Genomic DNA, 26906 nt, shown 5'->3' with positions numbered 1-26906 from the left:
TGGATAATAACAAAGAATTTCCCAAATCTAAAGAGATATCAATATCCAAGTAGAAGAAGGTTATACATCACCAAACAGACTTAACCCAAAGAAGACTACCTCAACACAACTCCCAAAAAGTCAAGGATAAAGAAAGAATCCTAAAAGCTACAAGAGAAAAGAGACAAATAACATGTAATGGAATTCTAGCACATCTGGCAACAGACTTTTCAGTAGAAACCTTACAGGCCAGGAGAGAGTGGCATGACATATTTAAAGTGCTGAAAGTAAAAAGCTTTTACCCTAGAATAATACTGGCAAAAATATTATTCAAACATGAAGGAGAAATAAAGACTTTCCCAGACAAACAAAAGCTGGGGGATTTCATCAATGCCAGACTTGGCCCACAAGAAATACTAAAGAGTACTTCAGTCAGAAAGAAACAGACATTAATGAGCAATAAAAAATCACGTAAAGGTGCAAAAGTCACTGGTAAGAACCCAGAAAAACACAGAGTATTATAACACCATAACTGTGGTGTGTAAATCATTCTTACGTAGAAAGACTAAACGATGAACCAATCAAAAATAGTAACTAAAAGAATTCTTTAAGACACAGACAGTAAAATAAATAGAAACAAAAAGTTTAAAAGCAGGGAAAGGAAGTTAAGGTGTAGAGTTTTTATTAGTTTTCCTTTTGCTTGTTTGTTTGCAACAGAGTTAAGTTGTTATCAGCTTAAAATAATGGGTTATAAGAGTATTTGCAAGCCTTGTGGTAATCTCAAATCAAAAAACATACAGCAGATACACTAAAAATAAAAAGGAAGAAAATAAATCATACCACCAGAGAAAATCACCTTCACTAAAAGGAAGATAGGAAGGAAGGAAAGAAGGAAGACCACAAAACAACCAGAAAACAAATAACAAAATGGCAGGAGTAAGTCTTTACCCTTCAATAATAACACTGAATGAAAATGGACTAAACTCTCCAAACAAAACACACAGTGGCTAAATGAATAAACAACCAACCCAATGATCTGTTGCCTACAAGAAATACATTTCATCTATGAAGAAACATATAGGCTGAAAAAAAAGGGATGGAAAAAGATGTTCTATGCAAACGTAAACCAAAAAAGAGCAGGAGTAGTTTCAAGACAAAAACTGTAAGAAGAGACAAAGAAGGTCACTACATGGATGTTATATCCTCAATTCAACAAGAGGATATAACAACTGTAAATATATATGCACCCAACACTGGAGCACACAAATATATAAAGCAAATATTATTAGATCTAAATAGAGATAGACCCCAATACAATAACAGCTGGAGACTTCACCACCCCACTTTCAGTACTGAACAGATCATCTATACATAAAATCAACAACAACAAAAAAATAAGACTCAATCTATACTATAAACCAAATGCACCTAATAGATATTTACAGAATATTTCAACCAACAGCTGTAGAATACACACATTCTTTTCCTCAGCACATGGATCCACGGATAGACCATCTGTTAGGTCCCAAAAAAAAGTCTTAACACATTCTGAAAAATCTGAAATAATATCAAGCATCTTCACTGACCACAATGGAATAAAATTAGATATGAGTAATGAGGAATTTTGGAAACTATAAAAAAAAAAAACACGAAAATTGGACAATATGCTCCTGAATAACCAATGGGTCAATGAAGAAATTAAGAAGGAAATTTAAAAATTTCTTACAACAAATGATAATGGAGGGCCAGGCGTGGTGGCTCAAGCCTGTAATCCTAGCACTGTGGGAGGCTGAGGCAGGTGGATCACCTCAAGTTGGGAGTTCGAGACCAGCCTGGCCAACATGGTGAAACCTCATCTCTACTAAAAATACAAAAATTAGTTGGGCATGGTGGTGTGTGCCTGTAATCTCAACTACTTGGGAGGCTGAGACAAGAGAATTGTTTGAACCCGGGAGGCAGAGGTTGCAGTGAGCCGAGATCACGCCACTGCACTCTAGCCTGAGCAACAGAGCGAAACTCCTTCTCAAAAAAAAAAAAAAAGAAAAGAAAGATAATGGAAAAACAACATACCAAAACCTATGGGATACAGTGAAAGCAGTACTAAGAGGGAATTTTATAGCTAAAAGTGCCCACATCAAAAAAAAAAGAAAAACTTCAAATAAACAACCTAATAATGCATCTTAAAGAACCAGAAAAGAGCAAACCAAACACAAAATTAGTAGAAGAAATAATAAAGATCAGAACAAAAATAAATGAATTTGACATGAAGAAAATACAAAAGATCAACAAAACAAAAAGGTGGATTTTGAAAAGATAAAACTGACAAATCTTTAGCCAGACTAAGAGAAAAAGAGAGATCTAAATAAATAAAATCAGAGAGGGAAAAGGAGATATTACAACCAATACCACAGAAATTCAAAGGATCATTATTGGCTACATGAGCAACTATATGCCAATACGTTGGAAAATCTAGAATAAATGGATAAATTCCTAGACACACACAATCTACCAATATTGAACCATGAATAAATCCAAAACCTGAACAGACTAGTAACAAGTAACAAAATCAAAACCATAATAAAAAGCACCTCGGCAAAGAAAATCCCAGGACCCGATGGCTTCAGTGCTGAATTCTACCAAACATTTAAAGAAGAACTAACACCAATCCTACTAAAACTATTCTGAACAACAGGGGAGGGAATATTTTCAAACTCATTCCATGAGGCCAGTATTACCCTGTTACCAAAAACAAACCTTCAAAGAAAGAAAACTATAGGCCATTATCACTGATGAATATTGATGCAAAATTCAACAAAATACTAGCAAACTGAATTAAACAACACATTAAAAAGATCATTTATTATGACCAAATGGAATTTATCCCAGGGATGCAAGGATAGTTCAACAAATGCAAATCAATCAATGTGATATATCACATTAACAGAACGAGGACAAAAACTATATGATCATTTTAATGCTGAAAATGCATTTGATAACATCCAACATCTCTTCACGATAAAAACCTTCAAAAAACTGGGTATAGAAGGAACATATCTCAATATAATACAAGTCATTTATGACAGACCCATAGCTAATGTCATATTGAATAGGGAAAAATGGAAACCCTTTCTTATAAGACAAGGAACATGACAAGGATGCCCACTTTCACCACTGTTACTCAATATAGTACTGGAAAAGCTAGACAGAGCAATTGGAAAAGAGAAGGAAATAATGGGCACCCAAACTGGAATGAAAGAAGTCAAATTATCCTTGTTTGCAGATAACATGATCTTATATTTGGAAACACCTAAAGCCTCCACCAAAAAAAAAAGAGAGAGCTGATAAATTTAGCAAGGTTGCAGGATACAAAATCAACATACAAAAATCAGTGACATGTCTACATGCCAACAGCAATTAATCTGAAAAAGAAATCAACAAAGTAATTCCATTTACAACAGCTACAAATAAAATAAAATACCTAGGAATTAACTTAACCAAAGAAGTGAAAGATCTCTTCATTGAAAACTGTAAAACACTGAGTGGAGAAATTAAAGACACACAAGAAAAGGAAAGAAATCCCATGTTCATGGATTAAAAGAATAGATATTGTTAAAATGTTCATACTAGCCAAAGCAATCTATAGATTTAATGCAATCTATATCAAAATGCCACAATATTCTTCACAGAAATAGAAAAAAAAATCCTAAAATTTATAAGGAGCCACAAAAGACCTATCAGAACAGCCCAAGTTACCCTGAGCAAAAAGAACAAAACTGGAGGAATCACATTACCTGACTTCAAATTATACTACAGAACAACAGTAACCAAAACGGCATGGTATTGGCATAAAAACAGACACACAGAGGTCAGTGGAATAGAAGAAAGAATCCAGAGATAAATCCATACATCTACAGCAAACTCATTTTTGATAAAGATGCCAAGAACATACATGGGGAAAGGACAGTCTGTTCAATAAATCGTGCTGGGGAAGCTGGTTATTTATATGCAGAAGAATGAAACTAGACCCTATCTCTCACCATATACAAAAATGAAATCAAAATGGATTAAAGACTTTAAGACCTCAAACTATGAAACTACTACAAGAAAACATTGGGAAAACTCTCCATGATGTTGGTCTGGGCAAAGATTTCTTGAGTAATAACCCACAGGCACAGGCAACCCAAAGCGAAAATGGACAAATAGGGTCATATTAAGTTAAAAAGCTTCTGCACAGTAACGGAAACAATCGACAAGGTAAAAAGACAACCCAAAGAATGGGAGAAAACATTTGCAAACTACCCATCCAACAAGGGATTAATGGCCAAAATATATAAGGAGCTCAAACAATTCAACAGGAAAAACTCTAATAATCCAATTTAAAATGGGCAAAAGATCTCAACATATATTTCTCAAAAGACATACAAATGACAAACAGGTATATGCAAAGGTGCTCAGTATCACTGGTCATCAGAAAAACACAAATCAAAACTACAATGAGATACCATCTCACCCCAATTAAAATGGTTTTTATTCAAAAGCCAGGCAATAACAAATACTGGCAGGAATGTGTAGAAAAGGGAACCCTCGTACACTGTTGGTGGGAATGTAAATTAGTACTACCACTAAGGAGAACAGTTTGGAGGTTCCTCAAAATACAAAAAATAGAGGAACCATACGATCCAGCAATCCTACTCCTAGGCATATACCTGAAAGAAAGAAAATCAGTATATCGAAAAGGTATCTGCACTCCCATGTTTACTGCAGCACTATTCCCAATAGCCAAGATCTGGAAGCAACCTAAGTGTCCATCAACAGATGAATACATAAAGAAAATGTGGTACATATACACGATGGAGTACTATTCAGCCATAACAAAAAAAGAGATCCTGTCATTTGCAACAGCATGAGTGGAATTGGAGGACATCGTGTTAAGTGAAATCAGCCAGTCAGAGAAAGACAAACTTTGCACGTTCTCATTTGTGGGAGCTTAAAATTAAAACAATTGAACTCATGGAGACAGAGAATAGAAGGATGGTGATCAGAGGCTGAGAAGGTTAGTAGCAGGCAAGAAGGGAAGGGGGATGGTTAATGGGTACAAAAAATATAGTTAGAATAAGATCTAGTAATTGATAGCACAACAGGGTGACTCCACTCAACAATTTATTATACATTTAAAAATAAGTAAAATAATATCACTGGAATGTTTGTAATACAAAGAAATCATAAATGCTTGAGATTATAGATATCTCATTCACTCTGATGTGATTATTATGCATTATATGCTTATATCAAAATATCTCAGCTACCTCATTAATATATACACCTACTGTATACCCATAAAAATTAAAAATAAGAAAAAATTACAAAAATTAGGAAAGCAATCTCATTTACAACAGCACCAAAAATAACATAAGAATAAGCATAACTAAGAAAGTGAAAGACTTATGTACAGAAAACCAAAAAACATTGATTAAAGAAATTAAAGATGACATAAACAAACAGGCATTTCATGTTCATGGACTGGAAGACCTTTAATACTGTTTAAACGTCCACACTACCCAAAACCATCTACAAATTCAATGTAATCCCTATCAAAATCCCAGTGGCATTTTTATGGAAATAGGTAATAATTCTAAAACTCGTGTCAAACTACAAAAGACCATGAATAGCCAAATAAATCTTGAGAAAGAACAAAGCTACAGGCATCATACTTCTTGATTTCAAGACATATTAAAATGTTACAGTAATGAAAACAATACGGTACTGGCATAAAGATAAGACATACATCAATGGGACAGTAGAGAGAGTCCATAAATAAATCCACACATTAACACTCAACCAATCTTCAATGAGGGTGCCAACGGGGGAAGGACAGTCTCTTCAACAAATGGTGCTGGGGAAACTGAATATCCACATGCAAAAGAAAGAAGCTGTACTCTTACTCCATATAAAAATCAACTTAAAATTGATTCAAGATTTAAATATAAGACATGAACTATAAAACTCCTAGAAATAAACATAGGGGACAAGCTTCATGATACTGATCTTGACAATGATTTCATGACATCAAAAGTACAGACAAAAAAAAGCAAAAACTAAAAAGCTTATGCACAACACAGAAAACCATCAACAGAGTAAAAAAGCAACCTAAAAAATGAGAAAATATTTGCAAACTATGTATCTGATAAGAGGCTAATCTCCAAAACATATAAGAAACACATACAACTCAATGGTGATAAAACTAATAATTAAAAAATGGGCTGACCAGGCGTGGTGGCTCACACCTGTAATTCCAGTACTTTGTGAGGCCGAGGTGGGCAGATCACCTGAGGTCAGTTCAAGACCAGGCTGACCGATAAGATGAAACCCCATCTCTACTAAAAATACAAAAATTAGCCGGGCGTGATGGTGGGCGTCTGTAATCCCAGCTACTCAGGAAACTGAGACACAAGAATCGCTTGAACCCAGGAGGCGGAGGTTGCAGTGAACTGAGATCGCTCCATTGTACTCTAGCCTGGGCAACACAAGAGCAAAACTCTGAAAAAAAAAAAAATGGGCTAAGGACTTGAATAGACATTTCTCCAAAGAAGACATGCAAATGACCAAGAGGTATATAAGAAAATGCTCAACATTACTAATTGGGGAAAGATAAATCAGAACTACAATGAAATATCATCTTGCGCCTGTCAGGATGGCTATTATCAAAAAGACAAGTGTTGGTAAGGATGTAGAGAAAGTGGAACCCCTGTACACCGTTGTTGGGAATGACAAACAGTAGAGCTTCTATGGAAAACAGTATAAAGATCACTCAAAAAATTAATAATTGGCCGGGCCTAGCGGCTCATACCAATAATCTCAGTGACTCAGGAGAGGTTGAGGTGGGAGGACTGCTTGAGGCCAAGAGTTCAAGATCAGCCGGGGCAACAAAGTGACACTCCGTCTCTAAAATTTTTTTTTTAATTTTTCAGGTGTGGTGGCACATGCCTAGAGTCCAGCTATTTGGGAGGCTGAGGCAGGAGGATCACTTGAGCTCAGGAGTTCGAGGCTGCAGTGAGCTATGATCATGCCACGGTATTTTGGCCTGCACAACAGAACAAGACTCAGTCTCTAAAAATGAAACAAATAATTAAAAACGGAAAAACCACATGCTCTAGCAATTCCAAAAGAACTGAAATCAGTATTTCAAAGAGGTATCTGCACTCACATGTTCACTGCAGCACTATTCACAATAGCAAAGGTATAGAAACAACCTAAATATCCACTGGCAGATGAATGGATAAAGAAACTGCGGCATATACATACAATGGAATATTATCCAAGCATTCAGTCTTAAAAAAAGAAAGAAATTCTGCAGTATATGATAATATGGATGAACCATGAGGACATCCTACTAAATGAAATAAGTCAGTCACAAAAAGACAAATACTGCATGATTCAACTTATATGAGGAATCTAAAATAGTCAAATCATAGAATCAGAAATGGAATGGTGATTGCCAGGGACTGGGGGGATGGAGTAAGAGAGTTACTAACCAAGGGACATAAAATTTCAGTTAAGCAAAATGAGTAAGTTCTAGAGATCTGTTGTATAATTATCATACCTGTTATATTTATACTGTATTGTACACATAAAATTTTGTTGAAAGTAGATCCCTTCTGACAATAAAATAAATAATTAGGCTGCACGTGGTGGCTTATGCCTGTAATACCAGCACTTTGGGGGGCCAAAACAGGCGGATCACCTGAGGTCAGGAGTTTGAGACCAGCCTGGCCAACATGGTGAAACCCCATCTCTACCAAAAATGCAAAACATTAGCTGGGCATACTGGCGTGCTTGTGTAATCTCAGCTACTCAGGAGGCTGAGGCAGGAGATTGCTTGAACCTGGGAGGCGGAGGCTGCAGTGAGCCAAGATCGCACCACTACACTCCAGCCTGGGCAACAGAGCAAGACTCTGCCTCAAAAAAATAAAAATAAAAAAATTAAGTTACACAATCATGAAACTATTTGTTTTATTGACTGATGGATTGACTTTTGAGACAGAGTCTCACTCTGTCGCCCAGGCTGGAGTGTAGTGGCACGATCTCAGCTCTCTGCAACCTCCACCTCCCAGGTTCAAGCGATTCTTGTGCCTCAGTCTCCTGAGTAGCTGAGATTGCAAGCGCACACACCACCATGCCTGGCTAATTTTTTGTATTTTTGGTAGAGATGGGGTTTCACCATGTTGGCCAGACTGGTCTTGAACTCCTGAGCTCAAGTGATCTACCCGCTGTGGCCTCCCAAAGTGCTGGGATTACAGGCATGAGCCACCATGCCGCCTGGCCATGAAACTATTTGTATTAAAGGATTCCAAAATATAACCCTTCATCTGCTAGATGTGCCCAGCCTATTTAATGGGCCAGGCCCAGTGGACCACACCTGTAATCCCAACACTTTGGGAGGCTGAGGCAGGAGGATGGCTTGAGTCCAGGAGTTCAAGACCAGCCTGGGCAACACAGTAAGACCCCCATCTCTCCCAAAAAAATTTAAAAATTAGCCAGGTGTGGTGGCATGCACCTGTTGTCTTAGCTACTTGGGAGGCTGAGGAGGGAGGATTGCTTAATCATGATAGGTCAGGGCTGCAGTGAACCACGATCATGGCACTGCACCCCGGCTGGTGACAAGCAAGACCTTAAAAAATAAATAAACTAAAAAAACAACAAAAAAACAATGTATGGTGTCACTGGCCTAGAGAAATTTGATCTAACATGTAAAATAAGAAAGGATAGGAACACCACTCCAAGTAGTAAAGATTTGGAAATTAAAATTCTCAGACTCCTAGGCTTACCCCAAGGAAGGCAAAGCTATTGACAGGCAACAACAGAACTTACACTGAAGTTACTTAATTTAGGCCCCCCAAAAAAGACTGTAACATTTCTTTTACTCCCAATGTTACACTTTCTACTCCTGTTACATTCTAATTTCAACCAGTAGACCAAGGTTTTATTCAAAACAGCTAATGTTACTCAAAAAGTAATTTTACCTCTTCATTTTCATAACATTAAAATATACTTCTTAGTATTGCTTAGATCTACCAAACATGTAAAATAGTGATATTTTTACTCTAAATTACTATTCTTTCAATTCAAAGAAAACAACCTGTAAACAAGTTTGTAGATTTATAAACAGCTATCTTCAGTAATTCAACAATTATCTCTAGTTTACTAAATATTCAACTTTTATTGTTTTAATCACAGGATATCTTACAAAGTTTCTGAATTCAGATCTTTTCCATAAATTGGAAAACTCAGAATTTTTCCATAAATAGCAAATGCCAACCTATAAATTGTAAAAATAAAATACTTTCATAAAATATTCTGAAGCCAAGGTCCTTTTAGAAAAAAAAACACTTTCATAAAATATTAATCAAAATCAACCTTTGAGGGTTTAAAAAAAACAGCCTCAGAAACACAAAGGGTCCAGGAAAAAATAAAGTAAGACTTTTAAAAGCAAAAGATGACTGGTTTATGCCATAAAGAAACCAAACCAAAGAAACAGGAAAGAGAAAGATGCATGGGGGCAGGCGACTGTAGTCCCAACTACTCAGGAGGCTGACGCAGGAGGATCCTTTGAGCCAAGGAGTTTGAGGCTGTAGCGCATGGTGACTATACCTGTGAAGAGCCACTACACTCTAGCCTGGGAAACACAGTGAGACCTTGTCTCTAAAAAAAATTTTAAAATAAGAAAGAAATAGGAAAGAAAACCAGACATCAATCACCCGGGTCACAGAGAGTTAAATACTCAGATAAATCACCTATAAGGTAAATAAGCCTAGGTTAAGAAAGTTGGAAAGAAAATACCTTCTGAGTCAAAAGAATCCCAAATAATGCAAGCACGCATACACATTACAGTTTCTCTCCCTAAATTGGTATAGTCAGCAAATACAAAAGGCACTCTGAAAAATCAGGTAGTTTAAACCAAATTAATAGAACTGCCACATGGGTAGCTAATGCTGGAAATACAAATTAATCTAACGTTTTTGGAAGGCAAACTTGCAAAGAATCAGACAAGAATCTTTAAAAGAACATAGAGGCAGTGTGGGGGCAGAGGTTGGTGACATTGTAGCTCTGTACAAACTCTAAAGCAGAAATGGCAAATCAGTCTTATACGCAATTAGGCCCATTGACATGCTGGAGCACTAAGCTAGAAGGCTCTCAGGGTATTTGAACATACACAGAATAAAGAATGACTGCCAAAGAGACAGGAAAAAAAGAAAAAAAGAAAACCTTTGCGTCAAATAATTATGACGATAAATAATCATGTACAGTAAAACCTTATTCACTCATTCTCATGACCAAAGCAAATGATGAGGTTGGGTATGGGACAGGAGGAGAGATTAACATCTTTCGAAACTTGTTCCATGTTCTTTTTTTTTTTTTCTTTTGAGACAAAGTTTCGCTCTTATTGTCCAGGCTGGAGTGCAATAGTGCAATCTCAGCTCACCACAACCTCCACCTCCCGGGTACAAACTATTCTCCTGCCTCAGCCTCCTAAGTAGCTGGGACTATAGGCATGGGTCGCCACACCTGGTTAATTTTGTATTTTTAGTAGAGATGTAGTTTCTCCATGTTGGTCAGGCTGGTCTTGAACTCCTGACCTCAGGTGATTCGCCTGCCTCAGCCTCCCAAAGTGCTGGGATTACAGGTATGAGTCACTGTGCCTGGCCCTGTTAACTTTTTAAATGCTGCATTTCTCTTTCTCTGTATTTTCCAGAATCTCCTTCTCCCATTTCCAATCTTCCCCTAGGAGCTGGAAAGGCCTGAGAGTAATACATAATTATTTCAAAATCAGGCCGGGTGCGCTGGCTCACACCTGTAATACCAGCACTTTGGGACGCTGAGGTGGGCGGAGCACCTGAGGTCAGGAGTTCAAGACCAGCCTGGCCAATATGGTGAAACCCATCTCTACTAAAAATACAAAATAAAAAAAAATTTAGCCGGGCATGGTGGTGGGCATCTATAATCCCAGCTACTCAGGAGGCTGAGTCAGGAGAATTGCTTGAACCTGGGAGGCAGAGGTTGCAGTGAGCCGAGATTGCGCCACTGCACTCTAGCCTGGGCGAGACTCTGTCTCCAAAAAAAAAAAAAAAAAAAATCAAGAAACCAGGGCTTAGAGTAGTGACATGATAAAATTTGAAAAGAGTCTACATCAGCTTTCTGAAAGCACCCACCTACAACCTAAGATAAAGTATTTCCAACATATTCTTTGCAGCAGCACTGCCTAGACTGGCAAATAAATGATAAAAGTGCCCCAAGCCCCTTGCTAAAGGCAGAAATCACTTATCAGTCTCAGCAATCTTTATCCTGAATCTTTTCAACAGGATGCTCTAGGAAGGCAAAAGCAATAGATCAAATTCCTTAGGGGATAAAACCTACATTCCATTCTTGTTCAAACCCGACAATAATTAAAGATAATCACTTTAATTTTTAATTTAACAGAGAACATTTATTGAATGTTTACTAGGCGCCCACCACCTCGCCCAGCTAGTTTTTTGTATTTTTTTTTTTAGTAGAGATGGGGTTTCACTGTGTTAGCCAGGATGGTCTCGATCTCCTGACCTCGTAATCCGCCCGTCTCGGCCTCCCAAAGTGCTGGGATTACAGGCTTGAGCCACCGCGCCCGGCCATGTTTTCTTTATTTAATCTTCAAAGTAACCTCAAAAAATTGGTACTATAGTTCTCCCATTTTACAAAAAGGAAACAGAGGCACAGAGATGTTAAGAAAGTATCTGAACTCTAAAGGAGATAGACAAATGGCCAGTAAGCACATGAAAAGATACTCAGCACCATTAGTTATATGGGAAAACAAATCCTAACAATTAGATACAACACACCTACTAGGATGACTACAGCTTTTAAAACAAGTGTTAGTGAAAATATAAACTATATAAAATATAAAATACCTTCATGCATGGGGATAGAAAATGATACAGCTGCTGTGAAAAACAGTTTGGCAGTTCCTCTAAAAACTAAACATCGAATTATCATATGACCCAGCAATTCCACTCTCAGGTATATATCAAAAGGAACTGAAAAGGAGGGATTCATACAGATACCTGCATGTACATTGCAGCATTGTTCACAACAGTCAAAAGGTAGAAATACCCCAAATATCCATCAACAGATTAATAGGTAAACAAAATGTAGTATATTGATAAATGTAATATTATTTACTCATTAAGAGAGATTAAGGCCAGATGTGATGGCTCTTGCCTGTAATCCCAGCACTTTGGGAGGCTGGAGTGGGGATCACTTGGGGCCAGGAGTTCTAGACCAGCCTGGGCAACACAGAAAGATCCTGTCTCTACTAAAAACTCAAAAAACAAGGTGGGCATAGTGGTGCAAGCCTATAGTCCTAGCTAATCAGGAGGCTGGGCAGGGGAGGCATCCCTTGAACCCAGGAGGTCGAGGCTGTAATGACCTGTGATCATCCCACTATACTCCAGCCTAGGCAACAAAGGGAAGGAGGCAGGAGGAAGTCAGGATGGAATTAAGTTCAATAAATGATACAACATGAATGAACCTCAAAAACATTATGCTAAGTGAAATGAGTCAGACGCAGGAGAACAAACTGTATGATCCCACTTACATGAAATGTGCAAATTCATGGAAACAGAAAGTGCAATAGTGGTTAAGTATTAACTGCCAGTGGTATTTAGTGAGGGAAAAAGGAGGATAGGGAGTTACAGGATTTCTTTTTGGAGTGATGAAAACGTTTTGGAAATAGTTAGCAACGGTTGCACAACATTGTGAATGTAATTAATGCCACTAAATTACATATAGTTATACCTCAAAAGATATTGGGAGTTCAGTTCCAGACCACTGCAATAAAGGGAGTAACACAGTAAAGCAAGTCACAAGAATTTCTTTGGTTTCCCAGTGCATATAGAAGTTAGTTTGCACTATACTATAGTGTATTAACTGTGCAATAACATGTCTTAACAAACATACATACCTTAATTTAAAAATATTGATTTAAAAATGCTAATGATCATCTGAGTCTTCAATGAATCACAATCTTTTTGACAGTGGAGGGTCCTGACTTGATGTTAACGGCTGCTGACTGATCAGGGTGATGGCTGCTGAAGGCTAGGGTGGCTACAGCAATTTTTTTCTTATTTATTTATTTTATTTTATTTTATTTTATTTTATTTTATTTTTGAGACACAGTCTCACTCTGTCACCCAGGCTGGAGTGCAATGGCATGATCTTGGCTCACAGCCTCTGCTGCCCAGTTCAAGCGATTCTCCTGCCTCAGCCTCCTGAGTAGCTGGGATTACAGGTACACACCACGCCCTGATAAATTTTGTATTTTTAGTACAGACAGGGTTTCACTATGTTGGTCAGGCTGGTCTCGAACTCCTGACCTCATGACCTGCCCACCTCAGCCTCCCAAAGTACTGGGATTACAGGTGTGAGCCATCGCACCCGGGCAGCAATTTCTTAAAATAAGACAACAATGAAGTTTGCTGCATCAATGGGCTCAGGTCCTTTCACAAAAGATTTTTCTGTAGCACACAATGCTGCGTGGGTAGCATATTGCCCATAGTACAATTTCTCTCAAAATTGGTGACAACCCTCTCAAAACCTGCTACTGCTTTAAAAACTAAGTTAGTTTATGTAATATTCTTAATCCTTTGTTGTCATTTCAACAATATTCACCACATCTTCACCACAAGTAGATTCTATCTCAAGAAACCACTTTCTTTGCTCATCCATAAGAAGCAATTTGTCTTGCTTAAGTTTTATCATGAGATTGCAGCAATTCAATCACATCTTCGGGTTCTACTTCTAATTCTAGCTATCTTGCTATTTCCACCACATCTGCAGTGACCTCCTCTACTGAAGTCTTGAAACCCTCAAAGTCATCCATGAGGGTTGGAATCAACTTCTTCCAAACTCCTGATAATGTTGATATTTGACCTAATCCTACAAATCACAAATGTTCTTAATGGCACCTAGAATGGTGAATCTTTTCCAAAAGCTTTTCCATTTACTTTGCCCAGATCCATCAGAGGAGTCACTATCTATGGCAGCTATGGCCTCATTAAATGTATTTTCTTAATAATAAGACTTGAAAGTCAAAATTATTTCTTGGATCCATGGGCAGCAAAATGGATGTTGTGCTAGCAGGCATGAAAGCAACATTCCTTTCCGTGTGTATCTGCATCAGAGCTCTTGGGTGACCAGTTGCATTGCCAATGAGCAGTAATAAAGTAATCTTTTGTTCTGAACAGTAGGTCTCAATGGTGGGCTTAAAATATTCAGTTAATCATGCTATAAAAAGATGTGCTGGCATCCAGGCTTTGTCGTTCCATGTATCAAGCAAAAGCAGAGTAGATTTAGCATAATTCTTAAGGGCCTTAGGATTTTCAGAATGGTAAATGAGTACTGGCTTCAACTTAAAGTCACCAGCTGCATTTGCCCCTAACAAGACAGGTGGCCTGTCCCTTAAGGTCAGGCACTGACTTCACTCTAGCTATGAAAGTCCTATATGGCATCTTCTTACAAGATAAGGCTGTTTTGTCATTAAAAATCTAGCTGGGCACAGTGGCTCACACCTGTGATCCCAGCAGTTTGGGAGGCCAAGGTGAGAGGATAGCTTGAGGCCAGGAGTTCAAGACCAGCCTGGTCAACACAGCAAGACCCCCATCTCTACAAAAACATTAAAAAAAAAAAAAAATAGCCAAGCATGTCAGTGTGTGCCTACAGTCCCAGCTACTTGGGAACCTGAGACAGGAGGACTGATTAAGCCCAGGGCCCAGGAGTTTAAGGTTGTACCAAGCTATGACTGCATTACTGCACTCCAACCTAGGTGACAGAGCAAGACCCCATCTCAAAAAAAAACAAACAAACAAACAAAAAAAAACCTCTTATTTGGTGTAGCCATCTTCAACAGTGATCTTAGCTGGATCTTCTGGATAACTTACTACAGTTTCTGTATCAGTACTTGCTGCTTCACCTTTCACTTTTATGTTATGAGGATGGATTCTTTCCTTAAACCTCATGAATCAATCTGTTAGCTTTAAATTTTTCTTCTGTAGCATCCTTGCCTATCTTAGCCTTCGTAAGAACTGAAGAGAATTAAGTAAGGTCTTACTCTAGATTAGGCTTTGATTTAATGGAATGTTGTGGCTGGTTTGACCTTCTATCTAGATCACTAAAACTTTTTCCATATTGGCAATAAAGCTTGTTTCACTTTCTTATCATTCATAATGCTCATTCAAGTAGTACTTCTAATTTCCTTCAAAAACTTTTCCTTTCCATTCACAACTTGGCTAGCTGTTTGGTACAAGAGGCCTAGCTTTTGGCCTATCTCAGCTTTTGATATGCCTTGCTTTCTAAGCTTAATCATGTCTAATTTTTGACTGAAATAGAGACATGCAACTCTCCACCTCACTTGACCCCTTAGAGGTCATTGTAAGGTTATTAATTTGTCTAATTTCAATACTATTGTGTCTGAGAAAACAAAGAGGCCCAATGAGAGGGAGAGACTCAGGGGAACAGCAGTCAGAATACACACAACATTCATCAATTAAGTTCCCCGTCTTATATGGGCATAGTTCATGGTACCTCAAAACAATTAACAGTAAAATCAAAGATCACTGAGCACAGATCACCATAACAGATACAATAATAATGAAAATGGTTGAAATATTGCAAGAACTACCAAAATGGGGCAGAGATACAAAGTGAGCACATTTTTGGAAAATGGCCCCGATAGACTTGCTCAATGCAGAGTTGCCACAAACCTTCAATTTGTAAAAAAAACAAAAAAAACAAAAAAAACAAAAAAAAAACCCAGTATCTGTGAAGCCCAATAAAGTGCAGTAAAACAACATAGGCATGGATTTTTAAATGGTCAAACCAGCAAACCTTATGTTATATATATTTTACCATAATTTTTAAAAGTTGATTTAACTAGCATACACTTAGGGAAACCCAGTATCTGCAAATAAGGAATTTGAGAGTTTTTGATTAATTTTGTTAATGTTAAATTCACTTGCCAAAGATGAGAGCCCACTATGTAACTGAAAGGTTGGAGTGCCCAGTTATCTTTTAGGAGATTCTACACATGAGCTTTACAAATAAGATTAACAGTATGACAATTATAAATTTTTTTTTTTTTTTTTTTTTTCTTTTTGAGATGGGATCTCACTCTGTCACCCAGGTTGGAGTGCAGTGGCACGATCTCAGCTCACGGCAACCTCCACCTCCCGGGTTTAAGCAATTCTCCTCTATCAGCCTCCCGAGTAGCTGGGACTACAGGCGCCCACCACCAAACCTGGCTAATTTTTGTATATTTAGTAGAGATGGGGTTTCACCATATTGGTCAGGCTGGTCTCGAACTCCTGGCCTCAGGTGATCCACCCATCTCAGCCTCCTAAAGTGCTGGGACTACAGGCGTGAGCCACCACACCCAGACCTAAATTTTCTTTTTATTTGTACCCTTAACATTCCCAATTTGGGGGACGTTTATAAAAAGGCAGAGAGCATAGGGTTTATATTTTAATTCATTTGCTAGGTCACAGCAATTTGCTGAAAAGACTTACTGAACTGCATCCACAGATCAAGGAGCTCCCAATGGCTTGCATGATAGCATAGTTTTACTAACATGACAAAATGTCTGAACCCACTGAACCTAAAAGTGCAGTGGAAATAAAGGGTGCTGTAGGAATGCTCAAGGAAATAAACTTCTACAAATTTAAATGTGACATGTGGATGAAGCAGAAAGCAAGTGGACACCGTATTCATTTTCCAAACTATAAGCCCTAAGCTCAGCAAAGTTATAGACTGTGAATAACTGCAGAGTTTCACAGAACTCTTTGGTTAAAAAGTCAATTTTAGGCTGGGTGCAGTGGCTCATGCCTGTAATCCCAGCACTTTGGGAGGCCAAGGCGGGTGGATCACCTGAGGTAAGGAGTTCGAGACCAGCCTGACCAATATGGTGAAACCCCATCTTTACTAAATATACAAAAATTACCCAGACGTGGTGGCGTGCACTTGCAGTCCCAGCTACTTGGGAGGCTGAGACAGGAGAATTGCTTGTACCTGGGAGGCGGAGGTTGCAGTGAGCTGAGATCAGGCCACTGCACTCCAACCTAGGCAACAGAGTGAGACTCCATCCCAAAAAAAGAAAGAAAAAAAAAGTCAATTTCAGAAAAGATTCATTACTTTTGATGAGTACACAGTCTACATTTTCATTTCTGTAGCTGGCACTAAAGTATAAACACCAAGGTAATTCAAATCCCAATCGTCTGCTCTAACAGTAGGATTCCATTTCAAGATTATCAGAACAGAAAATAAACTGAGCCCACCAACAACACCTGGAATATTGGGAATCAATATACAAATCCAAAACCACCACAGAAAAGTATGTTTACTTAGTTCTTTAATAAACATTCTCTCAGGGCCAGGCGCCTTGGCTCATGCCTGTACTCCCAGCACTTTGGGAGGCCGGCAGATCACTTGAGGTCAGGAGTTCGAGATCAGCATGGCCAACACAGAAAAACCCCGTCTCCACCAAAAACACAAAAAATTAGCCGGGCGTAGTGGCGTGTGCCTGTAATCTCACCTACTCAGGAGGCTGAGGCAAGATAATCCCTGGAACCCGGGAGGTGGAGGTTTCAGTGAGCCAAGATCGTGCCCCTGCACTCCATCCAGCCTGGGAGACAGAGAGAGACTTCATCTCAAAAAATAAAAATAAAAAACATTATCTCGGGCCAGGTGTGGTGGCTCACACCCATAATCCCAGCATTTTGGGAGGCTGAGGTATGCAGATCACTTGAGGACAGGAGTTTGAGACCAGCCTGGCCAACATGGTGAAACCCCATCTCTACTAAAAGTACAAAAATTAGTCAGACGTGGTGGTGCACGCCTGTAGTCCAGCTCCTCGGGAGGATGAGGCATGAGAATCACTTGAACCCGGGAGGCAGAGGTTGAAGTGAGCCAAGATTGCACCACTGCACTCCAGCCTGGGCAACACAACGAGATTCTATCTCAGGAAAAAAAAAAAAAAAAAGAAGAAGAAGAAAAGAGAAAAAACAAAAAACATTCTTCAAAAAATGTTGAGACCAGGAGTAACGTAAATCTGAAGTCTAAATCGAGATGTACCTTACCTGATTTTCAACAATCAGTATAAAAAATCTTTTAAATCTTTAAATGTTTTTCTTTCTTCACTACCAATAAAGCTGTAACTGTTTTGCTCATTCATTCCTTTGCAAATATTCCTTGGGCAATTTATTCTCCATATAGTATTAAGTCCTGGGCATAGAAATACAGCAATAGACAAGCCAGACACAATCCCTATCTTCATGGTTCTTACTGTCTAGTGACTGTAAGAAACCATAAATAAATAACTACACAAATAATTAATTATAATTGTGGTAATTACTATGAAAGAAACTACACCAAACTAAGATGCAGTCTTCAACCTGCTGTATGACCTTAGACCTCCGCTTCTTCATCTGTAAATCTAAGGGGTAGATCTGAATGATTTCTTCTTCTTTGTTTTTCCTTTTTTTGAGACAGGTTCTCACTCTATTGCCCAGGCTGGTATGCTGTGGTATGATCACTGCTCACTGCACCTTGACCTCCCAGGCTCAAGTGATTCTCCTGCCTCAGCCTCCCAAGTAGCTGGTACTACAATTGTGCACCAGCATGCCCGGCTAATTTTTGTATTTTTTGCAGAGATGAGGTTTCACCACCATGTTGCCCAGGCTGATACTGAACTCTTGGGTTCAAAAGCCATCCACTCGTCTCGGCGTCCCAAAGTGCTGGGACTATAGGCGTGAGCCACCCTGCCCAGCCCTGAATGATTTCTTGAGATCCCTTTATATTAAACAATTTTACAAACCTAGAAGTATAAAACTTTGCTTCCAGAGTCCCTTTGTCAGGATATTTACATTTGTAGGATCAGCAAAGTAACACAGTCCCCATCTCCCAATACATGAAAGTTTTTCTGGCACAAAAACGTAAGCTTAGATGGTCACTAATCTTTGCTGTTACAAATTTTTAAGGCCAAATTCCATATATTAAATATATTATGATGTTGTAAACCAAGCTTGTCCAACCTGCAGCCCATGGGCCTCATGAGGCCCAGGATGGTTTTGAACGCAGCCCAACACAAATTCGTAAACTTTCTTAAAACATTATGAATTTTTTGCAATTTTTTTAAGCTCATTAGTGTTAGTATATTTTATGTGTGGTCTAATACAATTCGTCTTCCAATGTGGCCCAGGGAAGACAAAAGATTGGACACCCCTGTTGTAAACTAACTTATAAAGAATAAGTGGGGAAAAAAGTATGTTCAGAAATTATCTGTATGTATCAGAATTACTTTGATAGCTATTTAAAATGCACAATCCCAGGCCCCAACAAAGACCTACTATAGAATACCTGGAGGTCAGGCTTGGAATCTGCTCTTTTTGATAAGTTTCTCAAGTTAATTCTAATATACACTAATGTTTGTTCTACTCAAAGCAGAACAAATAATATTAGAAGAAGTAGCTTCAGAGAAAAACACTTCAGGATAAGAACTATAGTAAGCTTACCTGTGTAGCTTTGTCCCTCATGCAAGGTGCAGCTTGCCCATGGCTATCACGAGGCCAGTGCCCGGCAAGATACGGTGCAGCAAGAGTATCCAGGGAGGAAGTGCGTCGGATAATACTGGAGGGGCTTGAAGAAGGCTGTCGTGTTTTGTCACCTAGATTTAAGACAAAAATGCTTGTTTTAATAAAATTAGGAAAGAAACACAGCAGAAACTAAGTTTTAAACTATGTAGAAACTTCTCCAACTTAACGATGGTTATCCCCTTTAACCACAGGGGATACTTCCAAGACCCCCAGTAAAGATGCCTGAAACGGCAGATTGTACTCAATTCTATATACACTGGTTTTTCCTATATATACAAACCTATGATAAAGTTTAACTTGTAAGTTAGGCACACCATGAGATTAACAACAATAACTAATAAGAAAATAGAACAAGTATAACAACAAGCCAGCATCACTGCTCTTGGGCTTTGGGGCCATTAAGTAAAACGAGAATTCCTCGAACATTAGCACTGCAAAACCATGCCAGTCAATCTAATGACTGGGAGGGCTCCAAAGTGACTAGCAGGTAGGGAGCATAGACAACGTGCATAGGTTGGACAAAGGAATGATTCACGTTCCTGGTGGGGGAAGCGAGACAGCAAGACATTTCATCACCCTACTCAGAATGGCATGAATTTATAACATATAAATTGTTTATTTCTTGAAATTTTCCACTTAATCTTTTCAGACCAAGGTTGACTAAAAGTAACTGAAACCATTAAAAAAAAAAAAGGATAAGGAAGGATTACTGTATATAAAAAGAAACAAAAAGGAACAAGCTACTGATACATACAATAACTTGCATGACTCTCCAGAGAACTATACTGAGTGAAAACAGTTGACGCACTCTAGGCCTACCAAATCAAAATCTCTAGGGATTGGGCCCAGGAATTTTCTATAGAATCAATGTATCCCTCATATCCAACAAATTCTTACTTGGATTCTTCTTTTTGTTTATAAATTAAACCCTTGTTTGACACATTTCAGGGAAATATGAGGACATAATGAAAATAAGACAGGAAGGTAATTATCATGGGAAAATATAAAAATAAATCAGTGACAATCTTTCACTAAATACTGTCACTAAAAAATTAGTGACAATGTTATTTGACAATGACATCTAAAAGTAATTCCGGCACTTAGTGCTCATCATATTCCTCAGTCTTCACAGAGGATGAAGTAATAACACATCTGCTTCACAACAACTTAGTACCAGCCCAAAAGACAAAGACAAATTAACACCTTGCTAATGGATCCCTTGCTTTTGAGAGTATCCTAAGGGATGCATAAACCAAATCAACTGCCAAGAACCAACCACCAGCTTTGTAACAGGGGTAGGTTTCATTTCTAAGCAAACAAAGTGGGTATTTGCCAATATAATCCAAGATATCCAATGTAAATTAAAATAGTAAAATAACAGTGGCATTAAAGCATATTACTTAATGATGTAATATCAATATAATATTACTTATTAATGTTTCCTCACATTGATAAGGAATGTGAGGAAAGACACATATAAAAAAGTGGGTTTTGGCCAGGTATGGTGGCTCACGCCTATAATCCCAGCACTTTGCCGGGCCGAGGCAGGAGGATCACCTGAGGTCAGGAATTCAAGACCACCCTGGCCAACATGGCGAAACTCCATCTCTACTAAAACTACAAAAATTAGCCAAGTGTGGTGGCGGATGCCTGTAATCCCAGCTACTCAGGAGGCTGAGACAGGAGAATCACCTGAACCCGGGAGGCAGAGACTGCAGTGAGCCAAGATCACACCACTGCACTCCAGCCTGGCAACAGAGTAAGACTTTATCTCAAAAAAAAAAAAAAAAAAAAAAAAGTGGGTTTTGCAATAACATGTTTTCACTGTACAGGAAATAGTTTTTACTACATCAGAAAATTAAAACATTGTAAACATCAGATTTCTAGTTAATAATACAATAGCTAATTTAATTTATTTATAAAAGCTTAAATTCTTCAACAATGCAGGGCAAGTTTTGATACATCAAAATAAACTTTAAGTACCAACCAATACCTCATGCATGATTTAATAATTGGAAAATAAATCTATGTATAATTTTCTGTGAGAATAATTCTAACTACCCTTACCCCACAGTTGCCAGTAAAAAAGGAAAATGTGTTCTCCTAAATAAATGGACCACAATAAAACTATATTCAATGTGCACATTCCTTTAAGATTAAGCCCCCAAATCAAAGTGGCATTAAAAAAACTATTTCAAATAATAATCAAGTTTAAAATTGTATTTACAAAAAAAGCACATAACAATGAATTGCAGAAAACTAGAAACAACAAAATGTCCAAAATGAGAAGATGATTGGATACATTACAGCAGAGTCGTATGTAATATGTAATATGATAGGCCATTCATAGAATAAGCACATAGATACACAGGTCCTGGTCTAAAGAGTCATTCATGATAAAGTCAGTGAAAAAAGCAAGCCCTCACCATTTATATAAGGTATGATCTCATATTTTGTTTTAAAAAGTAATTAGATGTGCATAAAAGTGTTAGTTTTTTGTTTTTTGTTTTGTTTTGACATAGAGTCTCGCTCTGTCTCACCCAGGCTGGAGTGCAGTGTGGCGATCTAGGCTCACTGCAACCTCCACCTCCCAGGTTCAGGTGATTCTCCTGCCTCAGTCTTCCAAGTAGCCAGGACTACAGGCGCCCGCCACCATGCCCAGCTAACGTTTGTATTTTTAGTAGAGACAGAGTTTCACCATGTTGGCCAGGCTGGTCTCGAACTCCTGATCTCAAGTGACTTGCCCCCCTTGGCCTCCCAAAGTGCTGGGATTACTGACATGAGGCACCACACCCGGCCAGTGTTAGTACATTTATTTTTTAAACCTGGAAAAAGTATGCACCTAACCTTTTGGGGGACAAAATTAGTGTTTTAATTTCTAATTTAGGCATTTCTATAATGTTTGAATTTTTATATGGAGTATACTGTCAGAGAAAAGGTATTAAAACAATAGAAACACTTTTAAAACAAGTTATTAATTTCTGAAATCGTAAAATGCTTAAAAATACAAAAATACCCATATTAGATTTGGGGAATTTTTATGGTTTATATCTGTGGTTGGGAAAACTACAGCCTACAGGCCAAATCTGTCTTGCATCTGTTTTTTTGTATGGCTAGCAATCGAAAACAGGATTGTACATTTTTTAATGGTTGGGGGAAAAAATTTAAATATTTTGTAATACATAAAAGTTAAATCAAATTCAAACTTTAGTGTCCATAAGTAAAGTTTTATTGGAACACAAATATGATCATTCATTTACAGGTTGTCTATGGCTGCTTTTGTGCTAAAAAAAAAAAAAAAAAAAAAAGGCAGCATTAAGCACACACAGCAAAGACCTTATATGGCCCTCTCGTTGCTTCACACTGCTGCTCAGCACTACAAATCATAATGACAAAGTTGTGCCATGTGTATCTCTCGTCTGGGTGAAAAGTCAAATTCAAAGATGATATGTAAAATTTCATATAGATCAGCATTAGCAGATGAACATTTGCAATTGATTTGATGATATGGAACACTAACTTTTAACTAGAATTAAGTGAAATGTTATCCCTTTAAAAAGAATTCCCTCTTCTCATTAGAGCTGTATTACAAAAAAATGCATTCAATTATTATATTTTGAAATTTTGTCCTTTAAAAATTTGTGGAAAATTGTGTGCTCTCTTATTATATTAGTGCCTACATAATATCTTTGATTTTACCTCTTGACCTGTAAAGTCTAAAATTTTACTACATGGTACACTACAGAAAAAGTTTGCTGACCCCTGGTTTCTACTGAATGTCTTTATGTCTTGGTTTCTGTGCTACAACACCCTCATATATTTTATCTTTTGGCAGGGGAAGGGGATGAGCTTAGCTCATTGATGCTTAACTTTCATAGGGGCTTTACAAATATTTTTAAAATATATTCATAATATTATATTACAGTGTTATTCTATTCTGTAAGATGGCAAATATATGTATGAAAACACCTCTTGACACCTCTCTATATTACATTATTATCTTGGTAAGGGTCTTGCATAGCTACAAGTACAAAAGTTCAGGTGGTTTATGTGACCCACATAAGATTCAATTCCACTAATACAATAGTTACAGTAACTGTGTTGTTGCTGAAAATCATAAAAGCTGCTTCACAAATACATCTGAGACACATAATTTGCTTTCAAAATGGCATAGTTATTTCACTAATACCTAATTGTTATAAATGCTACCTATCTCTCCATGTTCAGTTTTCCTTTTGTAGTACATTTTCAGAAAACAAATGCAGTATATATTCATTTTCAGGAAAATATGTACCCACATTATTAACTGTGACAAGTGAAACGCAATAAATATACATGTTCACAATTTTTCCTCTAACTAAAAAAAAAAAAATCCCTTTTGGGATAGTCTCAAGAAAACTAGTCTCAGCTGGCAGGGTGGGAAGGCACACACACAATGTAAACTGGTATCCTTTTGGGATAGTCTCAAGAAAACTAGTCTCAGCTGGCAGGGTGGGAAGGCACACACACAATGTAAACTGGTATCTATTCATTATATCAAATGGCTAAAAGCTGTCTGGCACTTTTCTTCCCTATGACCATTGTTGCTTCAGTTGCCTACCAGTATGTTAATTCAACAGACCTTACTAATGGGTCTGATGTCATTTTTTTTTTAAATTAAAAATCTAAGGGTTAACTTTTCAACCAGTCCTCCAAAGATTATTAAAATTATTGGATTATTATTATTTCTTTTTTGGGGGGAAAGAATCTCGCTCTGTCACCCAGGCTGGAGTGCAGGGCCATGATCTCAGCTCACGGCAACCTCCACCTCCCAAGTTCAAGCGCTTCTCCTGCCTCAGCCTCCCGAGTAGCTGGGATTACAGGCATGCATCACCAAAACACCTAGCTCATTTTTATACTTTTAGTAGAGACAGGGTTTCTCTATATTGGCCAGGCTGGTCTCCAACTCCTGACCTCAGGTGATCCGCCCACCTCGGCCTCCCAAAGCGCTGGGATTACAGACCTGAGCCACTGCGCCCGGCCAGATTATTATTATTTTGATAACGAACTGGAGAACAGATGAGTTATATGTGTAAAAATACTGAACATTTTATCTTTGGAACTCCCTTCCTTTAATCCATTCATTCAGATACTAAGGGGCTATGAGCCAGCACTAAGCCCTAGAAATTAAAAAGAGTAAGTCACAGCCTGTAATAAAGAACACAGTCTACATCTACCTTGTCATTTTTCCATTTCAATCCAAGTTCCCAAAACTGACAGGATTTGGTGCCTAACTGTCAAGGAGGTTATGGGAGAAGAGGCAAAGATGACTCAAAAGTTCCCAGACTAAGTGAACAAAGGCTGTATTTATGAGGAAATCCACAGGACGAGACTGACAGCTAACAAGACTCTTCATGATCCGGCCTCTAAAGTCTCACTTTTTGGCCTGCACTGCCTCGATCTCTACACTAAGACCATGGACTGGCAGTTCCCAGTATGTACTGTGCCCTTACATGCCTCCAGGTGCTTGTTTCTACCCTTATATCCCTTTATTTGGTGTGGCTAATTCATGCTTAACCTTTCAAAATTAAGTTCAGATGTAACTTCCTCTGGAAAATCTTCCTCAAACAGCCACCCAAACTCATAGTTCACTGCAAAGGTTCCTGACTGTTCCGTGTTCTGGTACACAGCATGATTCTGCAGGGCAGGAATTTTATTTCCCACCCCCCATCCCAGTGATTAAGGCAAACCATGACAAACAATGTGTCGTAAATGGCCAATGGAAAAATTAATTTTCTTTGTTAATTTCCTAAATGAAGAAGACTTGAGATGCAGAGAAAAGAATGACTTCTGATGTTACTATCATTTATCAACAAGGACAAGTGTATGAAATAAATTCACATGCTTTTTGGTCAATTCAAATAAAAACTACAGCTTGAACTTGACACTTGACTGGTTCTTTAAAACTTGAGTCTTCAGAGAGATTAACCACATATAGCAGGGTGTAGCACTGAAAATTTCAGTCAACGCCTTGGGCTCTGGAGTTCAGAGTTCCCGAACTATGAGTACCTGTTCAACTGGTTCCTGGGTAACTTCAATTGCGCTAGTGGAGCATCCCAAACCATGGCCCTTAGGTATTCCATTACAAAGGTTCTACAGACCTTGATATACTAGTGTTAGATATAAATATTTTTAGAACTTGATTGGGTACTTTTTTTTTTTCTTGGAGACAGGGTCTCACTCTGTCACCCAGGCTGAATTGCAGTGGCGGGATCAGGACTCACAGCAGCCTCGCCAGCCTGGGCCCAAGATATCCTCCCACCTCAGTCTCCATAGTAGCTGAGACCACAGGCACGCACCACTACACCCAGCTAATTTTTGTACTTTTTGTAGGGATGGGGTTTCACTATTTTGCCCAAGCTGGTCTCAAACTCCTGAGCTCAAGCAATCCACTGGTTTCAGGCTCCCAAAGTGCTGGGATTACAGGTGTGAGTCACTGTGCCTGGCCTCAGGTACTGTCTTAAAGGCTGTACCTCCCATTATCCATAGAAACAGCAAGCAAATAAATTAGACATATTTATTTGTTCCGAAAGAAGAAACAATTTTTCAAGTATACAAATGATATTCAGCATAAAGAAACCTAAGAGTGTTAAAAATTCCAGTAGTCCACCATCCAGAGCTAACTGCTTTTGTTTTTTTAGACAGGGTGTTGCTCTGTCACCCAGGCTGGAGTGCAGTGGCATGATCTCGGCTCACTGCAATCTCAAGCCTCCCAGGCTCAAGTGATCCTCCCACTTCAGCTTCCCAAGTAGCTGGGACTCCAGGCGTACAACACTACGCCTGGGTAATTTTTGGCATATTAGGTTAGAGATGGGGTTTTGCCATGTTGCCCAGGCTGGTCTCCAACTCCTGAGCTCAAGCGATCCACCTGCCTCAGGCTCCCAAAGTGCTGGGATTACAGGTGTGAGCCACTGTGACTAGCCAGATAACCACTTTAATGAGTATTTATTTACAGAAATCTGTCTACTCTTGTACATACATATGATTTTATATAAATGAGGTCCCATTGTGCATTCCATTACTTATTGTTGAGAGAAATAAAAAGGGTATGTCGAGAACCTATTTCCATGGCAATAAATTAAAATCTACAACACATCACTGTTTTTAATACTTGTACATTATCCTATTTGGCAGATTCACCGTAACTTAATCTTTTATTAATGGACACTTTCACAGCAGATAGTATCCTTTTAGACTTGTTTCAAGATCTCTTTGTGA

At 38.3% G+C, this 26906-nt stretch overlaps 1 protein-coding gene across 2 annotated transcripts in view; it reads right to left on the bottom strand.

The window, feature by feature from the left end:
• FAM117B (family with sequence similarity 117 member B) overlaps positions 1-26906 on the bottom strand; it is a 139457-nt gene that overhangs the window by 56698 nt on the left and 55853 nt on the right. For both annotated transcript variants that reach the window (XM_077957380.1, XM_015110678.3), the window contains exon 2: positions 19569-19720. In XM_077957380.1, the coding sequence (XP_077813506.1) occupies positions 19569-19720 (152 nt within the window). The remainder of the gene's footprint in view (positions 1-19568; positions 19721-26906) is intronic.

Source organism: Macaca mulatta, chromosome 12, assembly GCF_049350105.2.
Source record: "Macaca mulatta isolate MMU2019108-1 chromosome 12, T2T-MMU8v2.0, whole genome shotgun sequence".
NCBI lineage: Eukaryota > Metazoa > Chordata > Mammalia > Primates > Cercopithecidae > Macaca > Macaca mulatta.
Note: the sequence above shows the minus strand (reverse complement) of the source record. Positions and strands in the feature narration are given on the sequence as shown.